The sequence below is a fragment of the Mirounga angustirostris genome, unplaced genomic scaffold, assembly GCF_029215605.1.
Source record: "Mirounga angustirostris isolate CCGP_5_RB_7025 unplaced genomic scaffold, mMirAng1.0.hap1 SCAF_1, whole genome shotgun sequence".
Lineage (NCBI taxonomy): Eukaryota > Metazoa > Chordata > Mammalia > Carnivora > Phocidae > Mirounga > Mirounga angustirostris.
In genome coordinates, this window is record NW_026991709.1 from 64,162,649 (window position 1) to 64,182,275 (window position 19,627).

General features: G+C 39.2%; 2 protein-coding genes and 1 long non-coding RNA gene across 5 annotated transcripts in view; 1 reads left to right on the forward strand and 2 right to left on the reverse strand.

The window, feature by feature from the left end:
* Positions 1 to 1,751: 1,751 nt before the first annotated feature.
* LOC123863415 (cytochrome c oxidase copper chaperone) lies at positions 1,752 to 9,506 on the reverse strand. The gene is made up of 3 exons (XM_045902946.3): positions 9,268 to 9,506; positions 7,097 to 7,185; positions 1,752 to 1,881 (listed from the first exon to the last, which is right to left on the reverse strand). The coding sequence occupies exons 1-2, from the start codon at positions 9,372 to 9,374 to the stop codon at positions 7,101 to 7,103; spliced, it is 192 nt and encodes a 63-aa protein (XP_045758902.1). The 5' UTR covers positions 9,375 to 9,506; the 3' UTR covers positions 1,752 to 1,881; positions 7,097 to 7,100.
* Positions 2,305 to 19,627, forward strand: part of CFAP91 (cilia and flagella associated protein 91) — a 144,009-nt gene continuing 126,686 nt past the window's right edge. Inside the window, exon 1 of one of the 3 annotated variants that reach the window (XM_064594266.1) lies at positions 2,305 to 2,457. The gene's annotated coding sequence lies outside the window, so the exon portion shown is untranslated. Of the gene's footprint in view, positions 2,458 to 9,397; positions 9,532 to 9,574; positions 9,728 to 19,627 lie in introns of those variants that run through there. The other 2 variants (XM_045902945.3, XM_045902944.3) reach the window with 2 other exon arrangements.
* Positions 12,431 to 19,568, reverse strand: LOC123863416 (uncharacterized). The gene is made up of 3 exons (XR_006795551.2): positions 19,526 to 19,568; positions 16,432 to 16,542; positions 12,431 to 15,568 (listed from the first exon to the last, which is right to left on the reverse strand). It is a non-coding gene; the product is annotated as an uncharacterized LOC123863416 (long non-coding RNA).

The window sequence follows — 19,627 nt, forward strand, 5'->3', positions numbered from 1 at the left end:
ATCTGGCATAACAGCAAGCATTCTACAAAACATTTTGTTTGATGAATGAATGTACAAATAGGGAATTAGTTAAATTATAGTAAGCTCAGAATGGATTCCTACATAGCCAATACAAATCATATTATGAGGACTATATTCACGGCTGGTAAAATATATCAAGGGGAAAAAGTAATATGATTTCGTTAAAAATATATAGCATAGAAAAATAACCTTATCTTTTATTTTAAAACATGTATAAATGCATAAGAAAAGTCTGGAACAGCATACAGCAAAAATTAACACTGGGTGGTAAGTTTATAGGTTTTTTTCCCTCCTTTTTGTAGTCCAGGACATATTCAAGCAGAATCTAGATGACCATCTGCCAAGGACTGGTGTTTGGTGGGAAGTTGATTTTTATCTTAGGAGTTCAAGATTCTATTCTTCACCTAGAAGAATACTCTGAAAGCTATAAAGTACTTTTTTTTTTTTTTAAGATTTTATTTATTTATTTGACAGAGAGAGACACAGAGAGAGAGGGAACACATGCAGGGGGAGCGGGAGAGGGAGAAGCAGGCTTCCCGCCGAGCAGGGAACCCGATGCGGGGCTCGATCCCAGGACCCTGGGACCATGACCTGAGCCCAAGGCAGACGCTTAACGACTGAGCCACCCAGGCACCCCTAAAGTACTTCTTAAAAGTATTATATCCAAACAAATATTCAGGTAGAAATATAAGTAGAGAATCAAAGAATTAGAGAATGTTAATTAACACTAAATGCTAGATACTCTGTCAAATGCACAGTATATACACCATTTTAATTAGTACTCACAATCTTGTACATTAAGTATTATTTCTATCCTTGCTTCTTTTTTCTTTCAGATGAGAAAAACGGACTGAAAGAGGTTGTGACCTGTTGAACCTAAGTCTGTCATACTTCAAAGCCACGCTGTGAATCCTAAGGAATAACTTAATTCAGCTCCTTTATTTTATAAAAGGCAATTTTCCCATCACAGAATGACGTATGGACACTACATATTCTCTTAATGTTTATCAGTATCTTTTGTTGTTGAGATTTGAAACTCAATTTACTTCAGGCAGAATATGACCTTGCTTCGTTAGCCCATAAGCAGCTAACAGGACCATGGGGTTGCTAGAGTGAGCAAACCATACTCTTTGTACTACTCCGGGTATCACTACAGCAGAGCACTGAGCTATTTCATTAGTGACTTATCTGTACTAGTCCAGCCTCTGATCTGGGCCAGCTTCTAATCAATAAGAGATAATTATCTGGCCAGTAGGCATTAAACTAATGATCCTAGTTTATCTTAAATGTAACTAGACATCTACAGATTAATTATGCAAAACAGTTGAGATCTTCCAAGCCAAGGCACCTGAATGTGGTCCAAAATCTAAACAATTAACTTTCCCAAAGAGAGAACTAGTAAAGAATAACAATAATGATACAAAATATTAAGACTGAAGGCTTGTCCAGTTCTTGACTTTAAGTAAGTTTAAAATAAAAAACAAAACATTGAATGAGATGATATGGCTACCATACTCATTCTGAATTGGTAAGGGGTTATTTCCTTACTTCTATGCGCTTCATTTGGAGAGTTCACTGAGTGAGATCAGTATCTTACAACAAATATCTAGAATTCCCAGAATGACACAACAGAAGAAATTAATATTACAAGATTTTTTATACTATATCAAGAAAAACAAATAAATGCCATGTAAGGATGTGAGGAACACAAAAAGAAACACACCTGAAGATTTCTGACCAGAGATATTTTCTTTTTTAATAAATTATACTTTTTCCATTTATCAAAGTTCCTCAAAGAATTCCCAAAACTACTGAATCTTCTTCATTCTTCAGGAATTATTCATTCACAGAGTATACCACCTACAAAAAAAAAAATTATATTAGAAAATTAGATTTCAAACATCATGCCAGACCTATGGAATTAGGGAATTAAGACCAGTAGAAATGAATGTTTCATCCAAGTACTATTAACTCTAAACTGTGGTTTAGAATAAAAACCTACAGTTTTAAATTCTAGTTTTGTCTAACTAAAAAACATCACTGAAACTGTTCAATCCAGTACACTTTTTAATCTTTAGAAGTCTTTGTTAAAAACTATATATGTTTATTTACTAAAAAAATATCTTCCCAAAAAGGCTAGGACAGTTTATTTTTACAGATATTCAAAAGAAGAGACTTGCAACCCCCTTCTTGTTGATTCAAGTATGCTTGGCAAAGATCCACAAAGTGGAAGGCAGAAGGTCAGCTCTGTATACAAGGGACATCCTGTGGAAAGTTACTCACTTCATCCCCAGGGCAAAAAATGGCAAAAAAGGAGAGTAGTAGAGGATAGGTTGCTGGTCTAAGTCAATCAGTACCAGGCTTCTCCCCAGACTGTTCTCACCTACTCCGACCCCCAGTCCCTCTCCCAGAAGACAGAGAGCAATGCTTAAAAAGGTAAGTAATTTGGGCTAGCCAGCTCTTCAAGCCCAATGCAAGTGCTTCTTCCTTCATCTAGCTATTATTCCCTGTAGGTGGTTTAGAAAAGATAAGCCTCATCAACAATACAAACATCTAAGCTCTCTTTTCTAAAAGGCTCAAAGGAAGAATACACTTAAGCAAAGGATTGAGCAAGAGAGATAAGCAAAAATGAAGCCACCCGATATTATAAGAGCAATCTAGAGCTCTGTTACCTCTTCGGCCACTAACTATATATCAGGAGGGGCTACTCTTGAAAGCCTCTGGGTGTAAACCTCTTGGTTACTTGTCTGGATGTAAAGTCCTTGACAGAAGAGACCTTGTCTTTCTCATGTTAGCATTTTCTAGGGTATTAAACAATAAATACATATTCAATGAATAAATGTTTGAATAGCAAGAAATGACACTTTTCCTGGATTTTCTTGGGATTATATTTTCATACATAATCAGGTGGGTGTGGGTGAGAAATCAGCATATTTTAACCAAATCTTAAGTTCTGTTAAACAGTAAATACTGAGTATCCCCACTGCTCAGTCCTAGTCCTTTCATTTTCTTTCAATGACTTTAGCCCCCAGGCTGAGTTCTCAAGGTTCCTTTTGACTCCTAAAGTCAGAAAGATACTAGCTGCCATTTCCTCTTTACATTTTTAAACACGTTCTCGGTTCCCCTAGTTTCTCTTTCAGTGGAAAAAAAAAAAAAAAAGAAGTCATACGATAGAAGAAAGTGTCTAGAATCACCACCATCACACACCTATTTTTCCTTAGGAGTAGTTTTCAAGTCTCTGTCTTTGCTACTATTAAATCTTTAGGTAGTTTATATTTAGCAATATCCCTGCTACTTCTTCAGCTTAACCCAGTGGTTCTTAAAGGGTGCACATGAACATTACCTAGCAGTTTCTGAGTCAACAGGAACAGATCAAGGCCTAGGGCATGTGAATTTCGGAAAACAGTCCTCAGATGATTACAAGGTACACCTTTGGCTGAATGTAGCCTACTTTTATATTAAGTCCCGATGTACTAAATTCAAGGTACAATAAGACCTATCTTATTTAGGATGTAACATTAAAATCTACAAAGGTTTTTGAATTAAGTAACTTTTGTGATCATTACTGGGAAGATATAGGTTTGCAAAAGTATTTTTCCTTTACAGCTATCCTCAGAAAAATGTGATCTAATAGTCCAAGGGATATCAATTTAGTTACGTTTATTTTGTAACAATGTAGACACTGGTACTGGATTTTACAGCCAATGACCTAGTTACTGAGATATATATACCTACACATTTCAACAATAGGTCTTTCTAATTTGCATTCATAATAAAGTTTTAGGATTGAAGAGCAAGTCTGTGCGCAGTTCTAAAAATGAGTATGTTGGCAATAAGATCTCATTAAGTGCAAGGAATGAAGTGTAAAGCATCTGTGTTTTGGAGAACATAAAAGACCTAGACTCTAGTTTTAATTCCACCAGCTAACCATTCTTAACTTGAACAAGTCTTTTTTTTACTTCGCTGTTTGTCCATTTCCCAATGGGGGTTGGGGAAATAGGACACCTGGAACCAAAGGAGATCCAAACACCTGTTCCTTTTCCAAAAGTACTATCATGCTGACAATGAAAACATGACATCTGAATTCTAAAAAAGGCCCTATGTGGATTCAGATTGTTCTTCTCGTAACCAGGATTCAAAAATATGTAATCAGGTCATATATTCAACAGACCTCAACTGAATGTCTGCTACCCCCAATTCCCAAGACACAGGCTATTCTGTTCTGGTTTCTCTTTGATAGTTTACAAATCCTATTCATACACCTGTCATTTAATCATCACAATGACTCTATGAAGTGAACTAAGGTTCAGAAGTTAGTGACTTGCCCAAAACCACACAATCAGTTAAACATCAAGTCTTTTAAGTCCAAATCTCTTGCATTTTCTTCTACACACAAACAAAGTACATAGGAATCACTCTCACTCTCTGTCCCAATGATATAAAGAAAACTAGGATATCTTCGAGTCCTTGTGAATTTATGCTAATTATGACAACAGTTGTAGCACCTTTGTGGTCCATGTGAAGTCCAAGAGAAGCTTCTGCTGCTCCTAAAATTAGCATTTTTAAAAATCACCTTTTTTACCAAGACAGGCTTGGCACTAACCAACAGTTTACACAACACCCTAAGGAAGAGAGTTAGATTATGAAAAAGGAAACCGTGTACAAATGTTAAGATTCCAGGTCTTCAGAAATAATCAATAGGTATACTTCCACTTTTAAAGAACACCCCCCCCAAACATACACCCAAACTTACTTATTTTACAAAATGACTCACCATGGGATTTAAAGAAATTTAAAAGCCATTTAAGTATGTCATGTACACACAGAGTAGATACACCATACCATATATAAAATCACGAAATGTATTAATTTTATAAATTAAAAAAATGAAACCCAGAGAGGATTAGTGTCTTGATGAATGTTAAATGCAGCTGAAGTAAAATACATGCTAAGTTTGCTAGACATCAGGAGAACCAAAATTAAGCCTCAGCACTTTCAGCCTAGACTGTTTTCCACCACGTAGTGGTACTTCTTATCAGCTTGGAACAGGTTCCTTATCTGTCCTTTTTTATAGCTCAGTGAGGAAGACTAGCCATATGTGAAATTCTAAAGAGGCAGGAGAGAGAGGTGAAAGGGAAAGAAACCAGGCTTTCTATTTACTGTTATATTGGAATGTGACTTTGGCATTATCTCTCAGCTATTATTAAGTTAAAAGTGGCGGTGTGGTGTGGATGTTGGGGGTGGGGGGTGGGGGGGTGGGGGCAAAAAGCAAAGGAAGTCTGCCTGGAGACAGAGGTTCCGGTCCTGATCCTGCTAACTCACCCTGGGAGCCATTCCATACCTATAGGCCTTAGTTCCTCATTTATTTATTCATTTAATTAACAACCCTCTATTGAGCACCTACTATGTGCCAGGCATGGTTATGGGTCCTGGGTATATGACAGTTGAGTAAAGCAAAAAATTCTTACTTTCTCAGGGCTTACATTCTACTTGGTGTAAAGCAATGCAGACAATAAATAAATATCTAATATGCAAGCAGTGATGTTAAGAATAGGGTAGTCACCAGCTCAATGTGGCTATTCACATTAAAATTAAACTAAAAATCAGTTCTTTCTTCAGTTTTACTAGCCACATTTCAAGGGTTCAATAGCCACACATGGCTCCACATATGGCATAGTGGAGAGTGAAGGTACAGAACACTTTCATTATCACAGCAAGTTCCATTGGACAGTGCTGGGATAGAATGATGGGGAAGGGATGCTATTTCAGGTGGAGTGTTGAGGCAAAGCTTCTCTAATAAGGAGACTTTTTTTTTTTTTATGAGTTTTTATTGATTTATTTGAGAGAGAGAGAAAGCACAAGGTGGGGGAGAGGCAGATGGAGAAGGAGAAGCAGACTCCTCACTGAGCAAGGAGCCTGACTCGGGGCTCAATCCTAGGACCTGGGGATCATGACCTGAGCCGAAGGCAGACACTTAACCAGGCACCTCATAATGAGACTTTTGAACAGAGACCTGAATGAAGTGAGGGAGGGAAATAAGGTGCTATCTGAAGAAAGAGCTTCCAAACAAAAATCATTTATTTATGGTATTGTTGTATAATTTAAGATCCCTTCAGCATTAAAATTTGGATTCTAAGTTCTTTTAAAAAAAATTGTCTGGGGCACCTGGGTGGCTCAGTCTGTTAAGCATCTGCCCTCGGCTCAGGTCATGATCCCAGGGTCCTGGGTTCGAGCCCTGAATTGGGCTCTCTGCTCTGCAGGGAGCCTGCTTCTCTCTCTCTCCCTCTGCCTGCCGCTCTGCCTACCTGTGTGCTCTCTCTCTGTGTCAAATAAATAAATAAAAATCTTAAAAAAAAAAAAAAAGGTCTGAGGTTATAGTATTATTAGAAGCTTGGTACAAAAGAAATAGCTATAATTCCTTTCTCTTTTGCAGAAAGCAATGCTTCCATGTACTACTTACTCCCTATTTAAAAGCCCCTACTAAAGACCCACAATACCAGGAATAAGAAATAAAGAGTATTTTCCTTTTAGTTCCTTTAAGTCAGACAACTGAATATTTTGAACTTCCTAAACCATTATTCCTTCTGACACTAAAGGCTTTTATCAAACCCTTTTTTGAAAGATAAATTCTCCCTCCCCAAATCCACTGAATGCCTCTCAATTTATTAGCATCATTTACTCCCTACATTAGAAATTGAAAATTATCTTTTTTTTTTTTTTTTTTTTTTTTAAAGATTTTATTTATTTATTTGAGACAGAGAGAATGAGAGAGAGAGCACATGAGAAGGGGGAGGGTCAGAGGGAGAAGCAGACTCCCTGCAGAGCAGGGAGCCCGATGCGGGACTCGATCCCGGGACTCCAGGATCATGACCTGAGCCGAAGGCAGTCGCTTAACCAACTGAGCCACCCAGGCGCCCTGAAAATTATCTTTTAAGTGATACTTCAGCATCTTAGATTAACCAGGTGAACTATCTTTTGAATAGAATGTTGCCTAATGACTGCTAAATCTATAAAGCACAAATCTGAAGCATTAAGTTTATGTATTATCTTTCCAGTCAGAAAGTATCCTGCTCACCGTTTCATATCTTAAATCCCAGGGCTCTCATGCATTCCTTGTGGGCCTCGATTAGGTGTCCACACTGCTCTTCTCCTTTCTCAATGATGCTATAAAACATAATGTACTTGTTATCTAACAAAGTAAACATTAAACACATTAGTAGTAAATAAGCACGCATGATAGTGATAGGGAGTGAGGTAGAACATGGGTCTGATGAAGATAGCTGGGGTTAAAAAAAATGCTATTACACCAAATGGCTTTGCTTTTATTGGCTCTTGTGATATTTCCATGCCCATGAAGATGTTCCACAGATAACTTGTTTTTAGGGAGAATCTAGAAGAAATAATTATGTTTAATATTGCTTCTAGTTCATATCCAAGGAACAATACAGTTCTCTAATGAAACAAACCATCTGAATACAATATTTATCTTAAATGAAGGACAGAAAGAAGAACTTAATTTTTTGACTATTACAGAGGAATTAAATTTTTTATTCTGCCCTATATTCAAATAGACCTAAATAAATCTCTTTCTAATCATAGTAACACCCAACAACATAAACAGCAAGATCTGGCAGCCAACAGCAGCCTGATGAGCCTCCTTGTGATGATCAAAGAACTTTTTATTTGTAAAATTTACAAAGTAAAACCTAGGACCACACAGCTTTATTTCTAGGGCCTGAAAATGTAATTTTAGCAAAGATCAAGTTAAGCCAAATTCAATTGTAAGAAAAAACTTACTACTGACTATAGGTATTTGGGCACACTGGTCTGAGGCAATTAACACAAAAACAATTTGAAGGATAGGTTCTCCTTGAAAGATCCAAATCCTATACATACTTCACTAGCTCAAGGGCTGCCTGCAAATGAATGAATGCTTGGGATAGCGAGCTCCCTATGAAGATAATAGCTAGCAAGGCACTTGTGTGGCTTGTATCATTAACCGTTACAGTAATCCTAGAGGTGGATACTTTTATTAGGGCCCATTTTACAGACATGGGAGGAGGTACCTTAAATAACTTGCTCTAGGTCACAGAGCTGGTGGACCAGGATTCAAAGCTTAACTCTGGATCCCAGGCTCTTAATCATGACACCATACTATTTTCAGATTCCACAAGCACTTACTGTTAACTAGGAAAGCTATTTTCAGTATCAGATTGTAGTCTTTCAATTCTCCTTTCACAGTATTATTTGCAAAGTACTGAGTATTAGTAAAAAGCACTACGCTCCTACAACTCTTATTAACCCCACCATGCCACCTTTGATTATTCTTTATAGGACAAAAAGGGGCTGGAGGGAGAGGTGTACATTCACATTTTCTGAGCAACCCCCCTGAGATTTGTTCCACAACACAGGCTGTATAAAATGAGAACAAATAAAACCTTTTGTGCGTTGATAGTAATTTAGATGTACTATTCTGAACACTGTGTCACCAACGTCATAGGCTGATTTTTAATTCATCTACCCAAACAGGGGGGAGAGTAAGGGGAACTCTTCAGTACTTTAAGAAATGTACCGTGTCCTACTATGCCAACATTTTACCAGAAAACTTTTACTCTTTGATCTTGCCAAATCTTCTGTCATAGCCCATAGCACGTGGTAGCAGCAAGCTTGGCGTATGTCTCCATTAATTTTAAGCTCCTTTAAATCAAGTAGCATCTTTTTTTTTTTTTAAGATTTTATTTATTTATTTATTTGACAGAGAGAGACAGCAAGGGAGGGAACACAAACAGGGGGAGTGGGAGAGGGAGAAGCAGGCTTCCCGCGGAGCTGGGAGCCCGATGCGGGACTCGATCCCAGGACCCTGGGACCATGACCTGAGCCAAAGGCAGACGCTTAACAACTGAGCCACCCAGGCGCTCAATCAAGTAGCATCTTTATCTATTTCTATGTCTTTAGTAGACGTAAGGCAGTGCTCGACACATAACATGCTCAAAAGCCCTTTGCAGTAAGGGATGAGCGGGTGAAGCGAGCCCGGTTCAATCTGACCTCTCTCCTAACCCTTCATCCATGTCTCCGGGCTGGGCTGTGGGTTCAGTCAAGAGACAGCTGACCCAAAGCCTACAGGGGCCTTTAACTCTCAAGAACGCAGCACAGCAAAACTCGGAGCCCAAGGGCAGGCAGGGCACGAAGGCACCGGAAGGCGAAGCGCGGGGCGTGCCCGCTGACCCTCCCCGCTTGCGCACTGACCAAGCATCGCGCGCCTTCTTGGTCTCCGGGCAGGCGCAGCAGGGCTTCAGCGGCTTCTTCTCCTGTGAGTCAGACGGGGTAGGGCTTGCGGTCGTCAGACCAGGCATCTTTGAAGCCTAAAGCAGCAACTAGCACCGCCACCCCTACACTCTCCCAGGCTTGGCGAAGGCCGATTTGCCCGCAGTCACTTCCGACAGTGGCTCTACAAGGGACAGGAAGTCCTGCCTCTCTCAGACCCGGAGGGAATCAGGAAGGCGAGAAAAGGTAAAAAGTGGCGCCTGCGCAGGACAGGCTAAATGAATTATTAAGGCGAGGGCGCCTCTTCCGCGCAGGTGCAGAGAGGCGGGGTGAAAGGGCAAAGTTTGTCAATCAACTGGGGGACGACTCGCAAAGGAAGAGAGAAATGAGGTCATATTTCTTAACCTCTCCGCCTAGCAGTGGAAAATCGAAGCCGAAGAAGGTGAGATGACTTGTCCACGCTAAACATGAGAAACCACTAATGAGAGCCAGCTCCACCCAGTAACGGATTAGTTCCGCATGTTTCCTGTTGTATTATCTGCCCTCCTCTCCCTCCGCAGCCCCACCTCCACCTCCGTCTTTTTCTGATTTAGTTAAAAATGATCAGCAAAGACATTTGAACAATGCAATCCACAAGTATGGGGAAAAAAATTCTGCTAATATTCATACCGTATACCATACACTTTAAATTCTTAACGGGGGCGCCTGGGTGGCTCAGTTGGTTAAGCGACTGCCTTCGGCTCAGGTCATGATCCCAGGGTCCTGGGATCGAGTCCCACATCGGGCTCCCGGCTCGGCAGGGAGCCTGCTTCTCCTTCTGACCCTATCCCCTCTCATGCTGTTTCTCTCTCTCTCAATCAATCAATCAATCAATCAATTCTTAACGAATTGGTGTTTATAGCTCCCTTTCTAACTTACTTGATTTCAGTATGAATTGTTCAATCATAGGGCAAATATACCAGGTAATAAAATTGAAAAATGATTTTCCTTGGCATTTCTTGAATTCGATTGGTATAAGTAAACTGGCACCTACTATTTGCAATTGTGGGTTTTTTTGTTTTTCTTTTTGTTTTTCCCGCAGAGAATTGTTGGAGAAAGGGAATGAACTTATTTTTTAAAGCAGGACTTCAAGGCATTGTTCAGATAGCTGCCTAGTGATTGATATTTTGGGTAATCAGACTTTCAGTATCACCTAACAAAGGTTTGTTTCTGTATTTCAGAGATTTAGCTCAGGGAATTCATTGGTATGTCTGTGAACTGGTGCTATATGGAAGTAATTTCTTTTTTTAAAAAAGATTTTATTTATTTAAGAGAGAGAGAAAGCATGAGAAGGAGGAGGATCAGAGGGAGAAACAGACTCCCTGCTACGCAGGGAACCCATGCAGGACTCGATTCTGGGACTCCAGGATCATGACCTGAGCCGAAGGCAGAGGCTTAACCAACTGAGCCACCCAGGCGCCCTAGAAGTAATTTCTCTATGTGTATTTTCCAAATTATTAAAACCATCCCTATTTTGTCATCTAAAAACTTTTAATGAGCATGATTTTTACCTCATTATGGATTGGTATGTTTAAAAATACAACATATTGTCCTTATGTTCTCCTAAAATAACCCTTATCTACCATTATTAGTTCTTTCAACTAGGTGTTCACTACTCTTGTTTAATATCTTGCTATTTAAAGTGTTTCTTGGACTACCAACCTCAACATCAGTTGGAAAGGTAATGTACAATAAACATGGCTGCACAAATCAATGCGAAAAAGAAACAAATGGAAGAAAATTAAATACTACATCAAAAGGTGGGGCTCTGGATGCATTAAAGGTGTACATGTGAAAGATCAAACTAAGAAATTAATAGAAGGTAGTGATAATAGAGGAGCATATCTTTTTTTTTTTTTTTTAATCATCCCAACTTTAGGGTGCCTGACTGGCTCAGTCAGTGGAGCGTTTGACTCTTGATCTCGGGGTCATGAGTTCGAGCCCCACGCTGGGTTTAGAGATTACTTAAAAATAAAATCTTAAAAAAAAAAACCCATCCCAACTTTAATAGCATGCCTCTGTTACTTAGGACCCCAAAATACATTAATGTAAAGTTGGTGAAGGTTATCTTTATACTGAGAAGGGAGGTACAACCTATTTGACAACATTTCAAAAGCACAGATTGTGTCAACACAAATTGAACAAACCATTTAGAATCTCTAAAAGTAAAGAGAGTTTTATTTGAGCCCAAGTTAAAACAGCTGCCCAGGAAATACACTCTTCACAGGGAAGAAAGTACTGTGGAGAATGAACAGTTTTTTACAGAGTTACATACTTTTTTACATCTTGTAAAAGCTCAAAAGATTACAGGTTAGCATATAGGCAGGAATGACGAGTTTTATTGTAAAGGAATGCAGGGAACAGGAATGTTGATTGATATCTCAAGGACAAGAGGGTTTTTCCTTTAGGCTACCTTTCCTTAGGCTACACAAGCACACGTACAATGCATGTATGGCAGGCCATAGTCAGGCCTTCGTTTTGAACAAAGTTTATGTACAGTCATGCTAACTTAGGAAGAAATCTAAAATGGCTTCCCTTATATATCAGGCCTTTAGAGAGTTTTTCTCTCATCATTAGTAAAAGGAAAAAAAAAGATGAAGTTAATTACATCAAAACAAAGGCTTGATGTTTTCCGTAGGACATGTTAAATTAATTAAAGAAGCCATCAGACTGATGTAGCCCTAATGCTGCAGTGGCCTACATTAAGCAAACCAAAAATTAAGCCTATAAATACCTCAAGGTTACAAAATCAAAATGCTAAGGACAACCATTCACAAACAGCCAACTCAAGTTTAAACTGTAGCCAGTCAATAATTTGTTTACTTTTCTTCCGCCTTCTCTCTGTAGAAGCCTCTCTCTGAGCTCCTGTCAGTGGAGTGAGTGTTCCTAACCGTTTCTGCTGCCCAATTTGTACCAATTCTTGTTCAAACGAACTCTTAAATTTTTATTATGCCTCGGTTTATCTTTTAATAGAAACTATAGACAAAGTTAACACATAGATGATGAATTGGTCAAAGATACTTGAAATATCTAAATCCAACAAGGGATTGATGTCTAGAATATTTAAGGAACATATAGAAAGTAACAATAAGAATAGCAACCTCAATAGAGAAATGGAAAAGGGTTATGAACAGACAGTATTAGAAGCAGAAATGTTCAAGCAACTTTTTTGTTTGCCTATTTACTGCAAGAGGATATGTAGAATATATAGAAGAAAGAAACTGAGGCCAGCACTTATAAAAAGAGCTATTCCAAACAAGTATGAATCATAGATATGGAGAATAAAACAACAGTGAAGTATCACTTTAGACTCATTAGACTGACAAAAATTAGAAAGCTGAATAATGCCAAGTACCTGTAAGGATGTAGGAATCCTTCCAGGTTACTGTTGGGAATGTGGAATGGTCCTGCCATTTTGGAGGGAAGTTAGGCAGTATCCAGTTAATTTAAGAGTAGATGCATATTCTGTGACTCAGCAATTCTGTTTCTGGATCTATATTCCAAAGACTTCCTCAGCAAGTCCATAAGGGAACATATATGGGGATAATTGTCACAGCATGTTTATGGGGCAGAGAATTGGAGGCAATGTGGGCATTCATCACTGCGGGGGTGGATAGGGAAATGTAGTGTACTAGGCACATACTAGAAGACATTGACAGCATACACAAAGTAACATGGACACATTTTTAAAAGAGTGTGGGTAGTGAAAAAAGTAAGAAAGAGAATAGATACATATCCCAATACCATTTACATAAATTTAAAGAAGGGGTACAAAACCCAAAAATACACATAAGAAGGCATATATGTAAAAAGACTTGCTTTAAACAGAATGGTTATGAAGGAAGGTAAGTGGGGGAAGAGAATGGGAATAAATGCAAATAAAGTGATCTTTCAGGGACCAATGATGACAATGTGTCATGCACAGAGCAGGATAAAGAAGGCAATTATCCACACGTGAAAAACAAGGAAAACTATGCTGGTAGCATCCCACTACATGCAATTTGGAAAACACTGCTTCGTAGGGTAATAATTGAATTTAATTATTTTGATGTCCTCTTTCATTACCCTTGTAGGTGGTGTTAAACAAGGTAAGTTTTATTCTAAGAGCTTTAGCCGTGTCCTTGCTTTTAAGTAAAAATAATCATTTTGTTATAAAGACATATTGTGAATTTGTAGATGATGTGCTGTGATCTTGTCATACTCATTTTGGTGCCCCAACAGTAGTTAGCAGATGGTAGACACAGCATAAAGTTTTATTCAGGCAAATTATTCCAAAGAAAGCTTTATTTTGCCCTGTTGCTACAAAGAATCTTCAAGTATTTTTTCCCATAGGTCTATCTTAAATAAGGAGAGAGACAAAAAGAAAATGTTGTTTGAACTGATTTTTCCCTCTAGTATTGTCCAATAACTCTCATATTGGCACTGATAATTCTTAATAGAGAAGCCAGATTTGTAAGATGGGCCCACTTAAAATGTATAAGCTGTTGAAATGGCAGCATAATCTTCAGCTGTAATGTCTTCCATACACGATGAGTTTGTGAACCATCATTTGATCTTCACAGCAGTTGAGCTTACTATTTACATTATAGATGAGAACATTGAGAGATGGATATGATTTGTTTGTTCAAGGTCACATAACTCGTAAGTGGTAGGCCTGAGACTCAACATCATCTCCTTCTAAGGTCTGTGCTCAATCTACTATCCCACTTCATTTGTCTAAATGCAAGGTGAATATTTCTTATTTTTAAATTAATCATTGATCTCTAATGTGCTACTGAACTTTGGTGTCTAGGAAATCAACAAGGAAGAAAAGAGAAAGAAATATCTGGGAGAATTTAGGGAGTTAAGAGAACCATGTAGATGTAGATTATAGACCAAAATGCTGTAACAGTTTCAGCAATTGAGAAAAGATTTTTCTTGCCCACTCTCCTTCCTTGCTTCAGTGAAGAAAGTGTACTGCAGTGACAACACTCTGATTTCCTCAGGGTAAGCTAGTATTGGCAGGCCTCGGGCAAAGAAGTTGGGTAGCAGCCCCTTCTTGCCCTGTCCCCACTTCCTTTAACAGGCTGTGTTCCACATATTAGCAAGCTCTTAGTTTCCTCCCTGAGCACTGTGACTCTTTTATTTTTAATTTTACTTTATTTTATTTAAATTCAATTACTTAACATACAGTGTATTATTAATTTCAGAGGCAGAGTTCAGTGATTCATCAGTTGAGCAACTGTGTTGCTTTAAACCCTTCCAACAACTGCTTCTTCGGGATGGAATATTCTCCTGCCCTTGAAAAAAAGACCAAAAGATAATCCTTTCCAAAATGAAATATTTATGTTATTCATATCCAGCTACTTACTTCTCCTCTTGTTTCAGAATGGTACAGTTAGGGGGCACCTGGGTGGCTCAGATGGTTAAGCATCTGCCTTCAGCTCAGGTCAAGATCCCAGGGTCCTGGGATCGAGCCCCACATTGGGCTCCTGGCTTGGTGGGGAGCCTGCTTCTCCCTCTCCCCCTGCTCATGGCTCTCTCTCTCTCTCTCTCTCTCTCTCGTATCTCTGTGTCTCAAATGAATAAGTAAAATCTTAAAAAAAAAAATGTTACAGTTACCCTACACATGTAGGTTGCTTTTTCTTCTGCCTTTTAATTTATGAAGAGGTAAGCTTTAAGGTTAATGATTGGTTTTAACATAAACACCATTCTTTACTTTTCTTACTCAGTCTAAATGTTGTTAGACTTGTGGGTTGTTGTTAGAGTAGGCAGTTAGTTAGGTTCTAACAGGATACCTGGAGGCCAGGACTGAGGAAGTCATGGCCAGCTATTGGGAAAGTCAGAGGCCTGTCCTGGCAGCACTCCACAAGAAGCCAGATCTAACCAAACAGGCCTGAGATGGTGGATGCCATGACAGGAAACCCCTGACCAAATTAGGAAGAAAAAGTGTAAAACACTGCTTCATATCCCAAGTAATAAACATTTTGCCTCTTAGTTAATAACGGTCAATAAAAGCTAGAAACCGAAACCCCCACGGCACACATTGTTCTTGCTATCATTCTTGATCTCACATCTCCACAGGGTACTTTTTACTTTAATAAACTTCCCGCTTCTGTTACTCATCCACTGTGCTTCATGTCTGTCCTTGAATTCCTCCTCGTGACAAGACCAAGAACCTTCGGCAACTCCTTCAGGTCTGGCTGGGTCGGTGGCTCAGGAACCAGGGTCTCCCCAGTTCACCCAGCAATAGGATGGCCTTAGTCTTAAAGGCAAAATAGGAGTATAACACAATGACATTTAGCGTTTCCCATTCTCCCCCAAGAAAAATCTCAAAAACCCACTTCCCCCAAGAAAAACACGACAATTTTAGAGCTCTAACTGGAGATTAAATTGAGAGTAGGTGGTGTGTGGAGACTAAATAATAAAGGATTAGATTCAACCATCTGTTTTACAGAGGCAACTCTGAGGTTGGTTTGATTAGTGCCTTTCATATTAAGTTCTTGCTTCCCAATTCTGATTCTAACCAACAATATTTTACTATTTTAAGCCTGTGGGGCTCTTCACTATTGCTATTGTAATTGCTATATTAATAGGCAGCAAGAGTTGAAATGGTGAGTCTAATGGACTTTTTTATAGTAGAGTGAATATGTTATTGTGTGGTACTGAATGGAAGCATTACCTATGAATGGCACCAAGCAATCATTCTGTGGTTGGCAGCCCTGGTAATGTAACAAGCAACAATTAAGGAAATACTTTCTAAAATCCCACCATGATGAAAGTACTTAGCTATTTTTCATGCCTAACAAATTCCAGGTGTGGAGACTTTACCACATAAGGGTAGGAAGTGGATGTTGGTAGAGGAGTGACACCATATGCTGAGAGAGAAGAATTACAAGGCTTGAATTCTCACTTCCCTAATTAATAAGTTTAGAGGTAATTTTGTACAGTATTTACATTTCTGCCTGCAAATTCCACAGGTAAATATGTACTATATATTATGCTCTATAGCTTTTTAAGAACTCTGAAGGGTTTGAAACTTTACTCTGTTTGCCTACTACAGTCCCATGAATGCTAGTAGAAGCCAGCAAACTGCTAGGTCAGAGATAAAGGTAATTTATTACTTACAGCCGTAGCAGCAATATATCAGCATTTTTGTGTCAGTTTGCTGAGCTCCAATTCCCACAGGGTGATGTGAAGAAGGCCAAATGACATCTGCATACATATTGGGTTGCATTACTGGAAAAAAATATAGTGAGCTTAGGAAACCCAAATCTTTAATAATGGGTGGTAAGAACGTCTGCCCTTTGCTCAAAGGGAGACTGACTTTTTCTTTTTAAAGGTTTTCATTTATTTGAGAGAAAGAGTGTGAGAGAGCGAGAGCATGAGTGAGGTGAGGGGCAGAAGGAGAAGCAGACTCCCCACTAAGCGGGGAGCCAGATGCAGGGCTCAATCCCAGGACTCTGGCATATGACCTGAGCCAAAGGCAGACGCTTAACCGACTGAGCCACTCAGGCACCCAGGAGACTGACTTCTAAGGCTCTAAGCAAACCTGCCCTTTGCTCTAGAAATGCACACTATCTCTATTGTCCAAGGTTGTTTCCTACACAAAGGAACAAGGGCAGACAGTATACCCCTTACAAGGCAAGCAGAACATGGCCAACTGTCTTCCAACATGGCAAAGTATAACTTTAACGATTTTTTTAATTAACTAGCACTCCTCTACAATATCAAAGTTACAAGTAAACCACAAGACACAATGTAATTTCATAAAGACGGCACATTATTTCGTGCTGTGTAGCATTACCAAAAACCTAGTGGTAATACACGTTTATTATCTCCGTTTTTAGTTAGGAATCTAGGCGTGGCTTAAGTAGTTCCACTGATTAGGGTCTCACAAGACTGCAATCAAGATATTGGGTGAGACTGTGATCTTATCTGAGGTTCTAATGAGGAAGGATATGCTTTTAATCTCACTCAGGTTGTTGGCAGAGTTCAGTTTCTTGAATTGTAGGATTGAAGGTTTTGGTTTCTTGCTGTGGGTTGGAGGTTGCCCTCAGCTTCAAGAAGCTTGTTATGTGGGGTTCCCCAACATGGCCACTTGCTTCCTCCAAGCAAGGGAGAGAGTGAGCAACTCCAGTAAAATGGCCTGTACGGTCTACCTAAGACAATCCCATAGTCACATATATCTCATTGCATTTGACATATTCTGTTGGTTAATGTCTTCCAATATATTTATGGAGGGGGCTGGCTGTTGGCTACTGAAGATAATTAATGTGATTCAGTGAGGAGAAGTCTTTCTGAAGAGGGGAGATTTTAGCTGAGAACTCAAATGATGAAGAGTCAGCAGTGAGAAGATGGGGGACAGGGATGAGGAACATTCTGGGAAGAAGGGACAGAAAGTGGGAAATGTAGCTATGCCCACAGACAAATATTATCATACCATTATAACATTGTATTTTGTTTCTGTGTCTGTTTTCTCCATCATTCAGTAAGCTGTACAAATTATCTCAGAATCTTCAACACCTATTTTATAGTAGATAGTAAATTTGTTTAATAAATGGATGTATTTATTAATTTAGGAATCATTTTATTAAGTTTTCATTTATCAGGAACTTCAGAGATGTAAAATGATCATGTGAAGGCCTGTGCCCACAATGAACTCACAGTTGTGTGGAGCAGAGTTGCAAACAATTACAATTCAAGGTGGTCCATGCTATTGGTACTATTATAGTGTTGGAAGAAAGAATGAAGTCTCACTCTTTTTGGGGGATTTGAGGAAAACTACATAATGGTAGTAAAGTTAGCACTGAGTCTTCAAAGATATCTAAATTAGTTGGGGTGCATAAATAGGAAAAGGCATTTTAGGCAAAGGAATCAGCTTGAGCAAGGGCTTGGGAGTGACAAAGCATATAGCTGGTTTGTAAAACCCCCAAGAAGTTTAGGAGTAAACAAAACCAGGAGTATGTATGGAAAGATGGATAGCATGCCAGGAGGCTTATTCAATAAATGTCTATGGATCACATCAAAAGGACAAAGAAGTCAGCTCTAAGGTGTGCCACTAGCCTAACAGGATCATTTCAGTATCATAAATAATAATGGATTAAGACACATCGGATTTGTAAAATGTATGCATTCCTAATGATACTAAACAAACAAAATCTTACTGGCTAACAGTGGAGGTTGCTAGGGCACCAACTCATTTCTCTGAAATTTTATAATAAAGTGAAAAACCACAGCATTTATCCAGTCTTTCTTCTAGGATCCCGGTATTTCAGGATAACCAATGAGTTGGTGAAAATTGTTTTTTTAAAAAAAGATTTTATTTATTTGAGAGAGAGAGCATAATCCGGGTGAGGGGCAGAGAAGCAGACTCCTCCTTGAGCAGGGAGTCCAACGGGGGAACTTGATCCCAGGACTCCAGGATCATGACCCGAGCTGAAGGCAGACCCTTAACCAACTGAGCCATCCAGGCCCCCCAAAGTTTTTTTTTTTTATAGAATCCCAGCTAATAAAGAAAATCATTAAAAGTATTAGAAATCTACTGTTACAAAACTTAAGAGCTATACCAAAATGCAATGTGAAGATTTTTTTGATCTTTTGATAGGAAAAAAACAACTATTAAATGACATTTTGGCTTTAACCAGGTTAATTTGAACATGCACTATTAGATGACATTAAGGAATTATTAATTAGATGTGATAATGAAGTTAAAAAAATCCGTATCAGTTTGAGATGCACATTAAGGGTAAGATAATGCCTGGGATTAGTTTCAAAATACTCAAGCACGGAGCGGGAGAGGGGATGAAACTAGATTGGCAAAATGTTAACTGTTGATTCTTGGTGACGGGTCCGTGAGGGTTATTAAAAGTGGATTCACTTTTGCCTATGTTTAAAATTTTCCTTAATAGTTTTAAAAAGCAGAAGTCCCGCGGAAAGGGGATGTCCGAAATGAAAGACCCCAACTATTCTAGGAGATTCTCAGATTTCCCAGGGCTTTCCGAGAGTTGTGAACTGTAATTGCCGAATCGGAGCTGGATTTGAGCAGCAGATTCCGGCTCTCCGGGAGCTGACCCAGGGTGGGCGGTTGAGAGCTCACAGCAGTTTTGGGAGCATAGTGGGAAGCGAGGACATATTTCCCTAACCCGGCGGCCTCCCCTCCTCAAGCCTGCCCTTCTTTTCAATCTTCCTTCCCTCCGAGCCCCACACGCCGCTCACGCACTTGGACGAATCTCTTTCTCTCCTATTCTTCCTCTCCAGCGCCTAGCTCCACCCCTAACTCTTCCTGACCCTACTTGTCCTCTCCCACGACAGCCCCGCCCCT

Excerpts from the sequence above, each read along its gene's own strand:
- LOC123863415 (XM_045902946.3), bottom strand. The coding sequence starts at position 9,374 with ATGCCTGGTCTGACGACCGCAAGCCCTACCCCGTCTGACTCACAGGAG. Across the intron at positions 7,186-9,267 it reads AAGAAGGCGCGCGATGCTTG|CATCATTGAGAAAGGAGAAG; the intron begins GTCAGTGCGCAA and ends TATGTTTTATAG.